Below are 17,175 nucleotides of genomic sequence, written 5' to 3' on the forward strand. Positions count from 1 at the left end.
TGCTTGTATTTCCTGCGAGCACAGCTCACAAGCAGTGGGCTGATTTGGCTTAGGGGTCCCACGTTGGGGACAGAGCTCAGCTCAATTCACGGGGGAGTTCTCTGAACTCCTACATTTACCTTCAGGGAGCTCGTCTGGGAGCTGGCCAAGCCGTGTCAGGCTGCCGCAGCTTTGCCTTGTGCTCTCTGCAGGTCACGTACGGGATGTCCGCCCCGATTAATCATGAAGTACTAGAGCCCAGCTTGGCAGTGTACAAGCAGCTCCACACTTGCCCTGCCCAGGATCAACCCGGCTGTGCTGCCTCTGGCCTGACTGTGTTGGAAAATAGAGCTCTTTTCTGGCTGCAGGAAATGCTTCTGGTCTTCACTTTGTCTTGAAAACGTCAAGTAACTCAGGACTGTTGTCCTGTCCTCATGTCTGAAGGTACACACAGCTTTACTGCGGAGCCACCCAAGGCTCAAAAACGGAGGGATGATTTTTTAGACCTGGTTCAGGTGTTTGCCAGAATTGTGCGTATTGTGCAAACTGCAGGTCATTTTACTACATGTCTATATACAGCCGGCATCGGCTGCTCTGAGCCCAGCTGATGTGCTGGCTACCCACCTAACCTCCCACCCAGACAGCCCCAAGTTTTCCCTATGCCTAGAGTATGAAGTCACGCCAGACTGAAAATTGGAGTCTGGTATGTTTATTAAGCCCTGATATACTTCATCTCCCCTGCCCCAATTATTTTAAGGTCCCCTTTGCACACAACGTGAAAAATACAGCACTGCTTAAATCAGAGTCCCCAAGAGGCATGGCAAGTAAGCCTCAGTCAGTGGAGTAATGCTGGTCCCGGGCCGGGTTCGTCCCGTGGCATGCGCTGGCTTGTGGCACCCAGGCACAGCCAGCCTGAACGTGAAACCATGCCGGGCTGCCCCGAGAACTGCAGTTTTGGGGTTAAATGCTGTGAATTTGGCTTACAGCCCATCAGGCCCTTACAGCCAGCAGGGACAGCTCTAGGCTCCATCCCAGGTAAGGGAGGTGGGGGGCCGAGGCGGTCTGGGAGGCCCAGACGGGGGCCTGTGGGGACTGGGGCAGCAGGGAGCACCTCAGCGGGGCGCGCCCGGCTCCGTGCCCTCGATGGACCCGAGGGGCAGCGGCGGCCGCCCGGAGAAACCCTTCCCCACAGCTGTGCGGGGCGGCATGGGCGCTGCCGTCAAGCACCCCGCAACTGCCGCAAAAGGCGCCGCTGCCAGCACGACCTGCCGCAAGGGCGCTCGGCTCCGTGGGCGGGGCGGAAAGGCGGAATGCAGCCAATAGGAGCCTCGCGCCGGAACGCGTGGCCAATGGGAAGCGGCTCTGTGACGCCGGCAGGGTGCGTGCCGCTGCACGTGGTGACGGGGCCCACGCGCGCGACTGTAGCGGTAGCGGCCATGGCGGTGAGGCGGCGGTGGGGGCAAGGGAGGGCCGAGGGGTCCCGGCGCCCCCAGGGCCCGTTGTATGGCGGGGCTCTGGGGCGAGCCGTGGTATCTTCTCCTCGCAGGGCTCTCCGGAGGCGACAGAGGAGGAGGCGACGGCGCCGGGCCGGGAGCTCCCCGCTGGGGGCGCGGCGCGGGGCGGGAAGAGGGCCGCTCCGAGCGGGCCCGGAGCCTTGCAGCCGGCCAAGCTGAGCCGGGCCGAGCTCTACAAGCCGCCGACTAGTGAGGAGCTGAGCCAGCTGAAGGAGACGGAGGACCTCTTCCACTCCAGCCTGCTCCGCCTGCAGGTGGGCCGGGCGGGCCGAGTGGGCCGCCGTTGGCCGCGCTCTGCCCCTCTGGGGGCTAAGCAGGGGAGGCGGGGGGGAGCACTGGAACCCCGGACCCGGAAATTCCCGGGAACGGCCTGGGGAAGAAACCCTGGACCCCTGGCAAGCCCTTGAGCCCTGCCGACCCGGTAAATCCGGGCTGCGGCCGCCCCTGTGCGGGGAGGGAAGGCACAGGCTTTACAGGGCACCCAGTGTATTACTGGTATTTCCACCCTAATTCATATTACCATCCCACGCCAGGCTTTGCACCTCATTTACACCATTAAAATTGAACCCCTCCACCACATAACTGCAGTATGGTGGAAGTGTGACCATTACATCTCTCGCTTTTGCGTGACCTTACGTCCCTGTATTGCTCATTGGGATGAAGCAGCAACATCACCAGGTGCACCCTGCTTCTGTCTTTGACCAGCTTGTGGATGAGACAGGAAAGTTTATTTATGTCCTAGGAAAGCAAGCTGTCTGTGTTAGGGGGAGGTCAGGCTGGTGACTAGATGGGTCCTGATGATTGTAACATTTGTGATTTTTATGAGGAGTGGCTTTGATCTCCTGGCTACCTGTTGGTATTTGTGGCAGGATCTCTAGGGCTGGGTTCATGGTGTGAACTTGCATGGTCATTTCCTGTCACACAAAAAACCTTTCTGAGAGCTATGCCTACATGAATGAAGACGGTGGGATGGAGTTGATTGCCACCCACCAGTTCACAGGAGATGATGGGAGCTGCATTATCCTTCTGCCCATGAGCTGACCTGACTTGCAGCTCCAGGCAAGGTTTGTGGAGAGGCTCATGTGTGTTCTCTGGCTCACCTGCTTGTGGTTTGTGCTGAAGGACAAGGTAAAAGGCAGGCGCAGTTCCAGTGTTGCAGCTGCCTTTGATGGTCCCCTTTCCCCTTGCAGATAGAAGAGCTTCTGAAGGAGGTGACATTGAAGGAGACAAAGAAGAAGAAGATTGATGCCTTCCTCCATGAGATTAACAGCTTGCTGAGTGCCATCCCAGAGACTCCAGAAACTGAAGTACGTTCCAGAGGGATGAAGGAGGTGGCAAGATCCCTCTGTGGAGCAGGCTTCACTGTTGCAGTGCAAGCAGAGGTCCTCATGGACTGTCTCCTTTACCGACTGAAGAAATATTACTTTTCTTTATCTGGAGGGGAGAGGCAGACACTCCATCTTTAGGCCCTGGGTGCAGGTGCCTGCAGCGATGTGAAGAGAGGGGTCTTGGTCTCTGCACATCTGCTGTTGGTGATGCTTAAGAGTGTTTCTTGTGTCCCATCTGTTCCCAGCTCACTGACCAGGCCTGGCTTCCCAAGGGTGTGAAGGTCCCATTCCTGCAGGTGCCGTTCAGCGTGAAGGGGAGGTTCCGCTTCATGCCTCCAACTGAGCTGAAGGTGGTGGGCAGCTACCTGCTGGGCACCTGCATTAAGCCAGAGATCAATGTGGACGTGGCAGTGACCATGCCGCAGGTGAGTCTGGCTATGCCTGCTCCCAAGTGTCCTGGAGCCTGGCTGAGCCCCATTCACTCCTGTCACCCACTGGCCCTGCCCGCTCCGTTCCTGAGTGAGGTTACAGCCTCTGCATGTGCAGTGTGGTTACTCCCACAAGGAGCTGGGGAGTGGAATCTCACCACTCACTCAGCTGGAGCTTGAGCTACTTTAATTTTAGTTCCTCACGAGGATCTTCCTTCTCTCTGCCTGGGCTGACCCTCTTCCACATTGCCAGGGAGATAGATGCTGTCCAGCTTTGTACCCCATTGCACTTCCGCCCCAGCTGCCAAGACTGTATTACAGGGAGGGTGATGTTTGCAGGATGTTACCCCTCTAGAGCTCTCTCCCCTTTTGCCCAGACTTGATCTAATGGGGTTTAAGATGAAGTGATGCTCTGTTTGGCTGCATGGCTCTACTCTGTCTCCTGTGATCCTAGAGGCTGATGAGCCAGCAGCAAGGTAGTGCTTCTGATCGCCTTGGAGCTCCTTGGGGCTGTAGCTGCACGTCTGAGACAGGGCTGCCTGTGGGGCCAGGGAGGGTGGTGTACCGCCTCGGTCTGAACTGGACTCTGCAAGCCAGTGAGGTGGGATTGCCCCGTCCTTCTCTTTCCAGGAAATCTTCCAGGACAAAGACAACCTGAATCAGCGCTACCACCGGAAGAGAGCTCTGTACCTGGCCCACATCGCCCAGCACTTCTCCAAGGAGAAGCTCTTTGGCAGCGTGAAGTTTGCCTACATGAACAGCAACCATCTTAAGCCCATCCTGCTCCTGAGGCCCCAAGGTAGCGCTTGAGCCTTGCTCTGGTGGCGGTGTGAGTGGGTACTGGCATTAGGTAGAGGATGGTGGTGATACTCTCATACCATGTAACAGGCCCTTTGGAGAGTGGTCATTCTGGGGCTGTCATCGAATTGGTGATAAATTTTGGAGCTTCAATGCTCCTAATTACCCTCTCCCTCCACACAGAGCCTAGTCCTCAAGGTCCCTTCCCCTCCAATCTTCTTTTGTAGCTTGGCTGGTCTCCCAAGCCTTGTTCTTGCTGGCTGGCCCACCATGTAGGTACTTCTGGGAGTAAAGCAGACCCTAGAAAAACATGCCTATCTCTAGCACGGTCCTTCCTCCCTGCTCTCCCCACCCCTGCTCCCTGCCATTCTCTTGCCTTCCCCAGGCAGCTGCGTGCAGCCTGGCTCTTCTCTGAGATGATGTGGGATGCATGGGCTGCTGGGTGCTGCTTGTTTCTGCAGGCCCCAGGCAATAGTGTGTTTGGGTCTGGGACAGGCAGTGGTGTGGCAAGGCCATGGTGAACAGGAGGGTGCTGGGGTACCAGGCTAGCCAGGGGGGATGAAGATGTGACTTGGACATGAGCAATGTGACCTCAGGGTTATTGTTGGCTCTGAGATGTGGTCACTCTCTGCTCTGAGATGATGTCCACTGCTGCTGAGCTTTGCTGGGAAGGAGCTTTTTCCTTTCCCCAAGCTGGAGATGCTCCCAGTTTTCTCAAGTTATTCTCTGACATCTCTTCCATCTGCACATCTATACCCTGGTGCATACAGGCAAGGATGAGAAGGTGGTCACTGTCCGAATCCATGCCTGTCCTGCCCTGGGTCTCTTCAAACCCAGCCGCTTCTATCCCAACAAGAACAATGTCCGGACAGCCTGGTTCATGGAGCAGAGCACCCCTAAAGAAGGTAGGGCCTGAGGCTGGGGGAACACAAGCTGCTCGGTTCAACCAGAGACTGCACCCAGTGTGCAGAAGTGGGTTCACTGCGGGCCTTTTCTGTGGTTTGTGGTTAGGTCCAATGTGCTGTTGTCTCCCCACACAGGAGCCACTGAGCCCCCAACCCCACACTACAACAACTCCATCCTCTGTGACACGGTGATGCTCTCTCATCTGCAGTTCTTGTCTAGCGCAGCCACTGACTTCCCAGGCATGAAGGATGGCCTGGCCCTTCTCAAAGTTTGGCTGAACCAGCGGCAGCTCAGCAAGGTATATCCTGTGCCAGGGCATAGGGCAGGATCTGCTTGTTTGGCTAACCTGCCTTTTTCCTATTCTCCCTTTCCTGGGGCAGAAAGGTGGTGGTTTGGTCCTGGTTGGTGGTGTGGTGGGCTTGTGACTCTGATTTGAGTTATGTTAGGTTTCAAAGAGCTCCATCCTGCCCTGTTGGTTGCAATGAGTCTGTGTGTACTGGACAATCGTGCTTCTTTGACATCCCTGGAATGATGTAGTCATTTTTTTTCTTTGAGAATTTTGTCCCATTTTCCAAATAACTTTGAGGTATTGCAAGGGGATCCATATCTCTGCTTATTGTACAGGGCTTTGCCTCAACGTCTTCCTGGTGGGCTTGGGGGCTGCCAGGCTGGAGATGACAGAGAGCAGAAGCAGTCAAATGAGGTGGGCCTTGGGGCTCACAGTGCCTTGTTGAGCTCTTGTTGGCTCAGCCCTCTGTTTTCACAGGGCTTGGGGTGCTTCAGCGGCTTCTTGGTCTCCATGTTGGTTGCCTACCTGCTGATGAAACGCAAGATCGTCAAGATGATGAGTGGGTACCAGGTGCTGAGGAGCACCCTACAGTTCCTGGGTAAGTTTCCAGGGGCCTCTCTGGGCAGGGAAAAGCTGGTGTCACCAGAGTCTCTGCATGAAAGCCTAAACACAGTGGCAGAAGGGGGAATTGTGGCTTTTCTCTCTCTGATGGTGAGACCCTGTGGGTGAGATGGATGGGAGGGGATGAGGCAGCTGAGCAGGGCTTGATGGAGCAACTTGCAGAGGGGTGGGTGGGACCTATCACAAGGTGGAGGCCAGCATTGCATTGTAGCACTGTTTATGTTAGGAGACCACAGTGGTGTTGCCATGTAGCTGTACCACTATCATCAGTGGGGAAGACACAGATGGTGGTGTGACTTGTTCCTTCCTGTCTGCCCACAGCCACCACTGATCTGAGCGTGACAGGGATCAGCCTAGCAAAGGATGTGGATGCCTCCCTGGTAAGCAGTCTTCCGGGGTGGTCTCATGCCTGTGTCTGGCTGTGCTGCTAGTGCTGCTTGGGCAGGGACATGCCTGTTACGGGGATGTCAGATGGCAACAAGATGGTGGTGCCCTGGTGTCTGTGCTGCGCCATGGCACTAAAGACTGTGTTTGCTCTTCCAGCCTGTCCTGGATGACTTCCACCAGGCATTTGAAGTGGTTTTTGTGGATCCCTCTGGCCTGGTGAACCTCTGCGCTGATATGACTGCCAGCAAATACCACCAGGTACTGAGCAGACTCTGATAACATCCTGAGATGCTGTCTTAGGAGGCAGAGGGTGGTTAGACGTCTCAGAGGGGAACATTGGACATGGGGAAGGGGTTCAGTGTTGTTTTTAAAGCTTTTAACATCCATCTCCAGCTCTGAAGCTTAGAGGTGAATTTTAAGACTTGGATGTACCTGTCTTGCTTGAATGATGGAGGAAGGTTGTTTTCCATTTTGTGGGCACCTTTGGGTGGAGCCAAGCAGATGCTTAGCAGAAATAACTGGTTTGAAGTAAAAAACCCCAACCTTGATGTCATGGCTATCAAGGAGAGACTGTCTGGCCAGCAGCAACAGCTGTCAATGACTTGGCTTCATGCTGAGGACAAAGACTGTCTGGGATCAGGGTCTGCTGGTGACCACGGAGCTGGGGTGCCTGTGGTTGGTAGGGGAACACTGGTGACCACTGCTGAGGGATTTGCTTTCCTTACCCCCTCCCATTCATGCCCTTGCTCTGTCTTGTCTCCTCGCTCAGGTTCAGTTTGAAGCCAAACACTCCATGGAAATTTTGGATGATCGGATGGTGGATGGTTTTCAGGCGCTGCTCATGACCCCAAAGCCCATGCTCAGAACCTTTGACCACGTCTTCCAGTGAGTGTCGCAGGGCTGGTGCGGTAATGCTGAGGAGCCTGTTCAGAGGGGAGTGGGCTCCTTCTGACTTTGGACTGGGGTGGATTTGGGCCTGTCCGGTGGGAGGTGGCCCTGCTAGCTCTGAGGTAGACACTGGTGCCTCTTGCATTTGGCCATTCCGCTTTTATTGTCTAGATAGCATCTTAGGAGGAGGGCAATGCTTTGGCATTTGGGAATGATGATTGTCCCAAGGACCAGCTTCTCTTCTGGTGCATCCTGAGATGCCACAGTGCAGTGTTTCTTCTGTAGCCTGTATCCTGGGCCAGGGTCCTTAGCTCCCCACTTTATCCATCCTCTAGCATATCTCTCTCTCTCAGAAAGGATTTGCTGACAGAGATGGGTGACCAGTTTTCCTCCTTCTCATGTAGCCTGAAGCATGTCTCCAAGCTGCAGGGTGCCTGCAAGAAGATGCAGCTGCTGAATGAGCTGATGGATCGGGGTGGGAACTACATGGCTGCAGCCCTTCCCTTCATTGTCTCGCTGCTGGCCCGTGGGCTGGCTGAGAGAGCGCTGCTTGTGGCTCACTCCTTGCCCCAGATCCCTGAGGTAACGCAGCTTGGCAGTGACACTGCATCCTTCACAGCACATGGGCTCTTATGTGTCCCTCATGGCACTGCTGAGCGTGGGGAGGGGATCTTTGCTCAATGAGGAAGGAGACAGTCCTGTCCCCTTTGTGGGGGATACAGGATCTGAGGCCCTACACTGGGGTGTGGAGTGCAGCTGGGAGGCTTGTTCTGGGTAGAAGTTCTGGCCCGGTGATGGGGCAGGGTGAAGACAACTTATTTTTCATCAGGGAGACCTATTAAATAACGCTTTCCCTGTCCATGTGCATCTGGACACCTGAGGGCACATAGCAGCAGATTCATCTAGTAGCCCAATATCCCAGCAGCCACTGCTCCAGCAACCTCATCTCTCCTTGTGCTTCATATTCCCTGTTTTCCCACAGTGGCCAATTGATGCGGAGCCCCCAAAACACAAGGATGTTGGGCCCCTGACATTTGGGCTCCTGTTTGTCCCCGAGTTTGCTGCCAGCACACTGGAGAAGGGACCACAGGCTGATCACCCCGAGGTGAGGGGAGCCCTGCTTGTGCTGAGGAGGGTGGAGCAGAGCTGGTGCCATGCTGTGGTAGCAGATGGCTGTGGGGCTGGCTGACCATCATGGGAGTGGTTTGGCCAGCCCCAGCAGTGACCCATGTTCCTGGCCTGGCTTGGCCAATGTCCCCCTGCAGGCCTTGGACTTCCGGACCTTCTGGGGGGAGAAATCAGAGCTGCGGCGGTTCCAGGATGGCAGCATCTGTGAGGCGGTGGTGTGGGAGGCCGACACCATCTGCCAGAAACGTCTCATTCCTGAGCAGATTGTCAGGCACCTGCTGAAGCTGTAAGTTGTGCCGAGCAGCAGCCGAGGCTGGGGGACCTGCAGCTGTGTAGGGGTCACTGCCGCTTTCCTGGCTTGTGCCACATCCCTGGTAACCCCGTTGTCAGCTTCACGCTTTGGGGGATGTTGTGGTTTCGGCTTTGTGAAATATGGAAATCATAATCAGTTGTGGTCCTGATGCTGCGAGCTGCTCCCCAAGAGAAGGTAGGGAGGGCAAGCAGATGTTGCTATATCTTCTGCTGATAGAACCATAGCATGGTTTGGATTGGAAGGGACCTTTAAAGATCATCTAGTCCAAAATCCCTGGCATGGGCAGGGACGTTTTTCACTAGATCAGGTTGCTCAAAGCCCCATTCAATTGGACCATGGTAATGCTAAGGGCAAGGAGGCAGCATGGTCCTGCTCTTACATGCAGGTGGGATGTTGGGACGCTCGTTGTTGGCAGAGCTGGAAAAGAAGCTGTCTGGACCTTGCCGGATGTTTCATGTGAACCACTTCTGGGTCTGAGAGGATTTCAAGGTTGAGTCTCCCTGCAGCATTGGAAAGCCTCCCTATAGTAGTTTGTGCCTTCTGCCAAAACCGAAGCCCTCTTGCACAGAACAAACGGGTTGCCTGGGCCTTTTTATCCTGACTCAAGGAGGGGTCTTGTGAGGAAAGGCTGCACGTTGGTGCCTTTGGCTTTGAATCCTGTGAAGCTGCTTTGGGTGGATAACTTGGACATGGGAGGAATGCACAGAGATTGGTCTTCTCACTGTGACCTTCCTGTATGGAGGGATTCCTCATCCTTGGGCAGACTCTTGCCTGTGGCACAGCATGCGGTTTCAGGATGGATGAGTTGGCATGTCATAGCTCTAATGCTCTGTTGTCTTCTTTCACATAGCCATGCAGACATTCCTGAAGCCTCCATCTGCTATATGGGAGCTCTGCTGGAGTCTGTGATCAGGACTGGGCAAGAGGTATGGTTACTCCCCCAGCTGGGGCTTTGGGTTTTTCAAGGAAGGGTGGTATGGGGAGGGCTATAGAGAGGTTGTTTTAGCTTTGTGGCTCTGAGGCAGCTGGTGATACCCAGGAGAAGGTAGTGAGGGTAAGGAAAATTTCTGCCTGCGGCGCTTCGATTGGCAGCGTGGTGCTCTCCTTGGATCTGCCAAGCCTTTTGTGCCAACCAAGGTATAGCCTCTAAAGTCCTCTTGCTATGGCAGCCCTCACACCCCATTTTCCCATGCAAGCATCCTGTTGGCCTCCTCTCTTTGCTTGCATCTGTTACGTCCACATCATCTGAAGATATGCCAGTGTCCCACTGTGCTCCTCTGGCTGCACCTTTCAGTTCTGTGTCCTTCAGGACATGGGCCAGACAATTCTGTGCCTTCATCCTGTATGTCCAGCTGGGAAACCCAGGAGAAGGATCTTTCCTGTCATGGTGGAAAGTGCTAGATCGTGCCCGCTAAGCCCTACTTAATGCTCCAGCTGAATGTGCAGCTGAAACAAAGAAGCATTGCTTTGAGACAGAAAAGATGCATCTTGGAGGCTGGAAAATGTCACCCTCCCTGCTTCTGCTGTCCAGCTTGTGAAATTAAAGCCTGGAGATGAGCCATGAGCACTTCAGCACCACTTTGCTGGTCTTTTACCTGGTTGTTGGATGGAGAAGGAAATTGTCTCCTTTCCCCTTTTAAGAGCAAGGAGGGGCAAATCTGGTCGCAAGAACCTTCTGTGCCAGGAGCAGTTGCAATCTGGGCAGAGCTGCATGTCAGATTTGGGATAAGGTGCTAGTTTGTACAGCCTGTTTGGTGAGGCAGCAAAATCTGTGTGCCGTGTCCTTGCAAGCTTAGCCTGGGGCGAGCAGGGCTGATAAACTCTGCGTTGAGAGGGGATGCACTTCCCTGCAGCATGAGGGGCATTTAGGAGTCTGGTTGTTGCTAGTCCTTGAGGAATGAAGGAGAAACTCACTGCTGTGTGAGGGGTGGTGGGTTTGTGTGCAGGCAACCTGCGTAGCCTGCCGTGGTCGAGGGACATGGGGGATGATGCAAGGTGGACGGTGCAGCCCGCTGTAGAGACAGGGAGGGATTTTGTCATTTGTGGCACACCCCGCAGAGGGTGCTACTGCACTGCCATGAGGCCCAGGCTGGTTGACTCAATTCAGCTGCGTCTGAGCTGAGCGATTTGGCATCAGTGATGTCTCCTCCCCCTTGTTCAGGCTCTGCTGTGCTTTGGGGAGGTGAAAGCAAAACGGGCAGCAGTAATTCTCCTTTTGGTGCTTCTCATCTGCCCTGCCCTCTCTAGGGCTCCGGCAATGCCCTAGAGATTTTCTGTTCTCTGTCTTTACTTTTGCCATGTTTTGCAGCTCTGCCTTGGCTAAGGGTGTAGTTGGTGCAGTTTTCTGTTAACTGCCATCTCTGTTGGCATCATCGTATCTGGCAGGGAGGCAGTAGCAGACCTCTCACCTTGCCAGTATGTGATCTCTTTACTCCCAAGTCACTCTTAGCTTCTCCCTTCCTAGGGAGAATGGTGGCAGTACAGCTTTTGGTGCCATTTGCCACTTGAAGTGCAGCCTCTAGGATGCCTGTGTCTGCTGGGGAGCTGCAGACAGTCTTGTTCTCGTCTTTCCTCTCTCTCTTACCTCTCTGTTTTGCTGATTGCTCTTGCCAGAAGCTGCTCCCTGGGGTGGCAGTGCTGGCTCCTTGAAGCTTGGCTGTGATACCAGCCCTAGGGGGAGGTGAGGTGGTCGCCTGTGCAGGAGCGGGAGAGGTGAACAGAGAGGCTCCCTGTGTGTCTGCAGGTTTCAGGGACAGGTGAGGAGGCCATGGTCAGTGTCATCTGCTCCTACGACGACCTGAGCCGCAAGCTTTGGAACCTGAAGGAGCTACCGCTGACGGTGACGGCTGTGCAGGGTGTCCATCCAGCCCTCCGGTATACGGACGTGAGTGTCCCTGGGCACAGCCCGCGCATGGGGGTCTGCAAGGAGCTGGGGGGATGCCCTGGGGTGAATGGGGACAGAGAGAATTAGTCACTGTCTGCTTTTGTGACTCCTGAGATCCCTTGGAGCAATGTGGTGCCTCTTCTTTGCTGTCCTGTCCCTTGGGCTGGCTATGCACAAATTGCCTAAGCCCTCCATGCTGGATGGTGGGGTGGCAGGTTTGGGGTGAGGGGGTGCGTGGTGCCGTGGGGTTTCAGCTCCCTGTTCTCAGTCCCTGGACGGCTGTTCTCTCCCAGGTCTTCCCTCCCATTCCCATGAAGCCAATTTATTCCTTCCACACCCGAATCAGGACCAAGAACTTGCTGCTTCCCTCAGAGGAGAAGCCCTGCCCAGCCTACATATCCCCTTTGAAGAGTAAGTGGGGAGAGCTGTGTGCAAGAGATAATTTGGTGGGGGGAAGCGGAGACAGGCAGCAACGCTGACTCCGTTACTTCTATGTTAGTGTGCCGCAGGCAGGAGCAGAGCCCTGCTCTCCTGCTCTAACCTCTAATCCTAGTCACCCCCATCTAACACCCCATTTCTGCATGGGGCTTACTCACCTCTTGCTGTCCCTTTGCCCCTAGTTGTCTGCCATATGGAAGGCAGTGGCCAGTGGCCGCAGGACAAAGATGCCATCAAACGCATCAAGGCGGCCTTCCACCTCCAGTTGGCTGAGCTCCTCGAGCAGCAACACCAGCTAGTTTGCAGACCAGCAGTCACCCACACTGATGTGTACAAGGTAAGGGAGTGACGGGGACCTTATGCAGACCTGACAGGAGGGGGCAGGCAGGGGGCTGTGGCAGTGGTTCCACTGGACAAAACCAGGATTTGTAAGGTGGGCCTAGGGAAGAGCGTAGTGGGACAGTGCTGATGCCAGGATGCTGCTGCTGTTGTGTCCCTGAGGCGCAGTGTAGCACACCAGCCTGCTTATGTTACCACCAAGCTTGACTTCACTTTCTGCTCCCATCTCAGGATGGCTACGTTTTCCGTCTCCAAGTAGCCTACCACCGGGAGCCCCTGATCTTGAAGGAAGTGGTGACCCCAGAAGGGATGCTCAAGTACCAGGACACAGAGGAGTCTCGGCAGTTGGAGCTGGAGACATTGCATCTGCCTTATCTAACCAGCTCCCTGCATGGGTAGGTGAGGCAGGGTGTGCCTGGGGGGCCCGGACACGAGAGGTGGCTGGAAGCCGGTGTGAAGGTGCCCTTGGATGTTGGAGGAGGAGGGGAGAGGGAGCTCACTGTGGGAAGTGGCCCTTGAGCCCACCTTGTAAGAGTCTCTGCGGGAAGACAGAGGGACAAATGTGGGTGAGCATGGCACCAGTTGTCCCTGCTGTCACATCTGAGGTCAATGGTATGGGGAGACAAGTACCGAAAACCAGCATGGTTAGAGAGGAGCATGTTGCAGCATTTCCCCTTTGTTCCTCCAAAATCTCAACACCTGCAGAGAGTACCCTGTGCTCGTGATGCTGCACACATGTTCCTGGCAAATTTTTGCCCCTCTCTTCTATCTTGCCGAATGCCAAAAGGCCATTTTGGGTCTCAGGATGTGGGGTGAGCAGTGGCTTGTATCCCTTCTCGCAGGCTCCAGCAGCAGCATCCCGTCTTCGGCAGCACTTGCCGGCTGGTCAAGCGCTGGATCAGTGCCCAGCTCCTAAGCGACAACATCTCTGAAGAGTGTGTGGACCTCCTTGTGGCGTTTCTCTTTCTCCACTCAGCCCCCTTCACACCGCCTAGGTGAGGATGAGGAGCCCGGGTGAGCCTGATGGGCATGTAGTGCTTTTTTCCTTACCTGGGATGGAGGAGGGATGCTGCTAGGGCAGGAGGTGCTGAGAGAGTGCACAGCACTGAGCATGAGGCCCTTGTGCTGCCAAAACACTGTCCTAAGCCCTGTTGGGAGCAGCTGGCTAGAAGAGATGGAGATGCTTGATGCTTCATGGCTGTGGCTTACATGCCCAGTGCACTTGCAGGGTGAGAGGCAAAGGAAGTAAGGATGGGACGAAGTGTCCCTGTGGCCTCTGGGTGCTGGTGGCACAACTGTGGGGTGTCTTGTGCCTTCTTGAGGACTTCTTGAGGACTGGTGGGGCTGCTTAATGGCCAGGAAGGCAGGAGCAAAGGCTGCAAAGGCTGACTTCTGGGGTCCCTTTGTCCTGGAGAGGACTCCCAAGGGAAGAGCGAGAGGCCAGCTGCTGAAAGCGGAATTGGAGTACCACGTTGGTAAATAACCCTGTGGGGCCAATTGCTTTCTGTCCCCTGGCAGGTGGACACGATGTGGCCCAGAGGGAGTGAAATGAAGTTAAAGGGAGTGGTTTTGCTCCCTGTGGAGCCAAAAGGTTACTCTGCCCTGCAGTTGGGGTCCAGTTTCCTTCCCCAAAGTAGCAAGGAGTAACAGCTTGGTGCCTAGAATGCTTCCTTGTCTCCTAAAATATCCTGCTAGCAGGAGCCCTGTCGTCCCAGCTGTCTGACTTTGCGTACCTGTTATGTCACAGGGGAAGAAGCACAGCGGGAGCTTGGCTGCTGTTGTTCGGAGCTGCACCAGAGATGGGAGCAGCCCTCTCTCCACCTCCCTCTTGCTCTAACTCCAGGAGTCCAAGTTGGGGGAGTGGTGGGAGATGGGGCAACTCGGGGCAATGTTTCACTTTTTTGCTGGCTTCTTTTACTTGGGGAGGATGGAACAAGGGGGGAAGGACTTTCCCTGGGGATTCAGAGAAGGGGAAGGGCCTCATGCTTGTTCTGGACTTCCATCTCTCACCACAGGTATGCGTTTTTGGGCTGCCTCTGGGCTGGGCATCGCTAAGTCCCCTGAGCACTTCTTGCTGCCCAAGGGAGCAAATGCTGCCATTGAACTGTTTTGTCTTGCCTGCAGCTCTCCCCAGGTGGGGTTCCTGCGCTTCCTCGACTTGCTGGCAACCTTTGACTGGAAAAACAACCCTCTGATTGTTAATCTGAACGCTGGCCTTACAGGTGAGCAGGCAGCGTGCAGGAGAGTCGTGGCTTGAGTCTTGAGCTCTCCTTAGTCAGCACCTGGATCCAAGGGTCTTGGATACATGGGGGTTTTATGGCTTCTGCTGGGGGCAAGGAGGTTTTCCCCTCCCTTACTCCTGTCCTGCCGTGCTTTAGAAGCCCTCTGCTTCTTCGTAGCTGGTACTTTTGCTTGAGGCTTTGCCCTGGCTCTTGGGGACCAAACCTTAAATTGTGCTGGGAGAGCAGTCAGGTTCGTGAACGGGGAGCTTCAAAGCGTCCTGCGCTGTTTCTGCTTTGAGAGCACTGCTGCACCACTCAGATCACAGTGATGGTCTACTAGTCACCAATTCCAAAACCTGCAAGGGAAAAGGGCTGCAGTCCTCCAGGTTCTGTTACCTGCTGAGCGTTGAGAATTTCCTGGTAAAGGTCACTGGTTTCCGAAGGAGCGTATTTGTACATCGAAGTGGACATGCAGCCCTTCCCTGTTCTTATTTTTTGTCTGTTGATCAGCTTTTGGATACGTGCTGCCTTTCCCCAGGAGCCAGAAGAAACCACGGGATTGTCTTGGCTTTGGGTGGTGGTGGGGTGGGGGAGATAGCTACACCCAGCTTTTAAAGCTGATTTATAAGAAAAGGTAAAGCTGCTTGGGAGTGGTGTGGGCGATGCCAGAGGGAGCAGCTTTTTCTGTGTGTTTCATCACTCCCTCATATTTTTGAGAGGGAGAATTGGGTTTTGGAAATCGATATTTTTCCACCCTCCAGCTTTTTTTAATGAACTAAATGGGAGTGGTTTTGGCCAAAGAGCTATTTTTGTCCTGACTTGAGGTAGGGGGGAAAGTAGAAAACTCTTTGGGTACAAACTCTGTCATTAGCTTACAATGTGAGTTCCCAGCCTGTGTCAGTCCCAGTGCCTGCTGTGTCTTGCACCGTGTCTGTGCCTGCCTGGGTGGGTTTAGAGCAAACATTCATCTAGCCCTGCATCCTGCCTCGAAAACTTCCTGCAGGCAGGAGCTGAGGGAAGCATGAGAGCAGAGCAGCCTTTGGCGATAGAGCTCTGGTTGCACATGGACTGTGGGATCAGAACGTGGGAGAGGATAAAGCCTGTTGTACTGCCCTTTTCTGGGCTGCCGTACATGGGTGAGAAGGCTGGGGGGCTGTGGATGGGGCAGAGCATCTCACCCATCTGCCTGCCCTCCAGATGCTGACTGCACTGAGATCAAGAACAAGTTTGTGGCTGCTCGCCCTCGCCTCCCTGTCATGTTCATCGCCACCCCCAAAGACCAGTGGAGCTCCATGTGGACCCAAGAGCAACCCTCAGCGCAGGTGAGCTGGGCCCTCTGTCCTTGCCATGTAGTGGCTGCTGGCTTGGGGAAGTTCCCTGCTCCCAGAGCTGGAACCGCCTCCAATGGCCCTGTGGGTGAGCGGGTTCCCTGCTACATCTGAACTTCTGAATTTCACCCTCTGGCTTTCTTCTGTTCCCAGATTTTGCAGCGCCTTCTTGTGCTGGCCTCAGAGTCCCTCCGCGCCCTGGAGGAGCAGCTCATGGACCCACTCAACAGCCAGGATGTGAAGGTAACCCCCTGGCCAGCACAGGGGTTTTCAGGCTCTGGCAAAGCATATTGGTCTTCAGTTATAATTGCTGGGATGTTAGAATCATAGAATTGTTTTGGCTGGAAGAGACATTTAAGATCATCAAGTCCAACCATTAACCTGGCACTACCAACTTACCACTAAACCATGTCCCTCAGCACTACATCGACACATCTTTTAAATACCTCCAGGGATGATGATTCCAACACTTCCCTGGACAGCCTGTTCCAATGCTTGACAGACCTTTCAGTGAAGAAATTTTTCCTAATATCCGATGTAAACCACCCCTGGTGTAACTTGAGGCCACTTCCTCTTGCCCTATTGGCTGTTACCTGGGAGAAGACACTGACCCCCACCTCCTTACACCCTCCTTTCAGGTAGTTGTAGAGAGTGATAAGGTCTCTTCTCAGCCTCTTTCTCCAGGCTAAACAATCCCAGTTCCATCAGCTGCTCCTCCTAAGATTTGTTCACTAGACTCCTCACCAGATTTGTTCCACTTCTCTGAACAGGTTTGTTCAGAGAAGGTGGTAGTAGGATTCAGGCTGTGGCCATGTGTGGTTGCCTGAAGACGAAGAGCAGCAAGGATGGGATCTGGGAAACTGGTGCCTCTGCTGTGCTGTCCCACTTCTGGGAGATGCAGCTCTGGATATTTGGGGTGAAATATCATTCATTGGGAAAAATTTATTTTGCATTCTCTGGTTTTCTTGGGGCATGAGCAGACCTGCAATATTCCCATGCCAAATTGGTCGCATGTTCGTGGACAGAGCAAATGCTGCCTCTGGAAGACTCTGTCTTAGTGTAACTGTGCAAATCTGGCTTGTGTGCTTGAGTCTAGCCAAGCCCAGGGCAGCGGAGGTTTTGGTAGGACGCTAACAGGCACTTTAGGAAGATAGTATTTTGGTTTGAGCAGAGGAACAAGGCCGTATGTAATCTAACCCTCTTCACTTTCTTTTTTAAGTTAAAACGTCCATTACTCAAATGGACCTGGGAGATGGAGACAGTTATTTGCCCTTTGAAGGGAGATACGTGCATTTTGTAGGGGAGCTTGTTGGCATGCCAAGTAATGACTTAGGCAATTGAGGCTGAGAGGTCTTAAAGTGGTTAGATATGACAGATTCATATTA

The 17,175-nt window shown here is 54.4% G+C and overlaps 1 protein-coding gene across 1 annotated transcript in view; it reads left to right on the forward strand.

Annotated features, from left to right (window-relative positions):
* The first annotated feature begins 1,333 nt into the window (after positions 1-1,333).
* Positions 1,334-17,175, forward strand: part of NOL6 (nucleolar protein 6) — a 30,747-nt gene continuing 14,905 nt past the window's right edge. Inside the window, exons 1-23 of the mRNA XM_063320441.1 lie at positions 1,334-1,421; positions 1,526-1,747; positions 2,684-2,800; positions 3,067-3,246; positions 3,880-4,048; positions 4,818-4,952; positions 5,088-5,251; positions 5,720-5,840; positions 6,185-6,243; positions 6,407-6,508; positions 7,020-7,135; positions 7,543-7,720; positions 8,121-8,243; positions 8,404-8,552; positions 9,430-9,505; positions 11,323-11,463; positions 11,757-11,874; positions 12,084-12,238; positions 12,472-12,635; positions 13,083-13,235; positions 14,365-14,462; positions 15,660-15,784; positions 15,944-16,033. Coding sequence (XP_063176511.1) covers positions 1,416-1,421; positions 1,526-1,747; positions 2,684-2,800; positions 3,067-3,246; positions 3,880-4,048; positions 4,818-4,952; positions 5,088-5,251; positions 5,720-5,840; positions 6,185-6,243; positions 6,407-6,508; positions 7,020-7,135; positions 7,543-7,720; positions 8,121-8,243; positions 8,404-8,552; positions 9,430-9,505; positions 11,323-11,463; positions 11,757-11,874; positions 12,084-12,238; positions 12,472-12,635; positions 13,083-13,235; positions 14,365-14,462; positions 15,660-15,784; positions 15,944-16,033 — 2,961 coding nt within the window. The 5' untranslated portion in view covers positions 1,334-1,415. The remainder of the gene's footprint in view (positions 1,422-1,525; positions 1,748-2,683; positions 2,801-3,066; positions 3,247-3,879; positions 4,049-4,817; positions 4,953-5,087; positions 5,252-5,719; positions 5,841-6,184; positions 6,244-6,406; positions 6,509-7,019; positions 7,136-7,542; positions 7,721-8,120; positions 8,244-8,403; positions 8,553-9,429; positions 9,506-11,322; positions 11,464-11,756; positions 11,875-12,083; positions 12,239-12,471; positions 12,636-13,082; positions 13,236-14,364; positions 14,463-15,659; positions 15,785-15,943; positions 16,034-17,175) is intronic.

This window comes from Chroicocephalus ridibundus, chromosome Z (assembly GCF_963924245.1).
Source record: "Chroicocephalus ridibundus chromosome Z, bChrRid1.1, whole genome shotgun sequence".
NCBI classification, from domain to species: domain Eukaryota; kingdom Metazoa; phylum Chordata; class Aves; order Charadriiformes; family Laridae; genus Chroicocephalus; species Chroicocephalus ridibundus.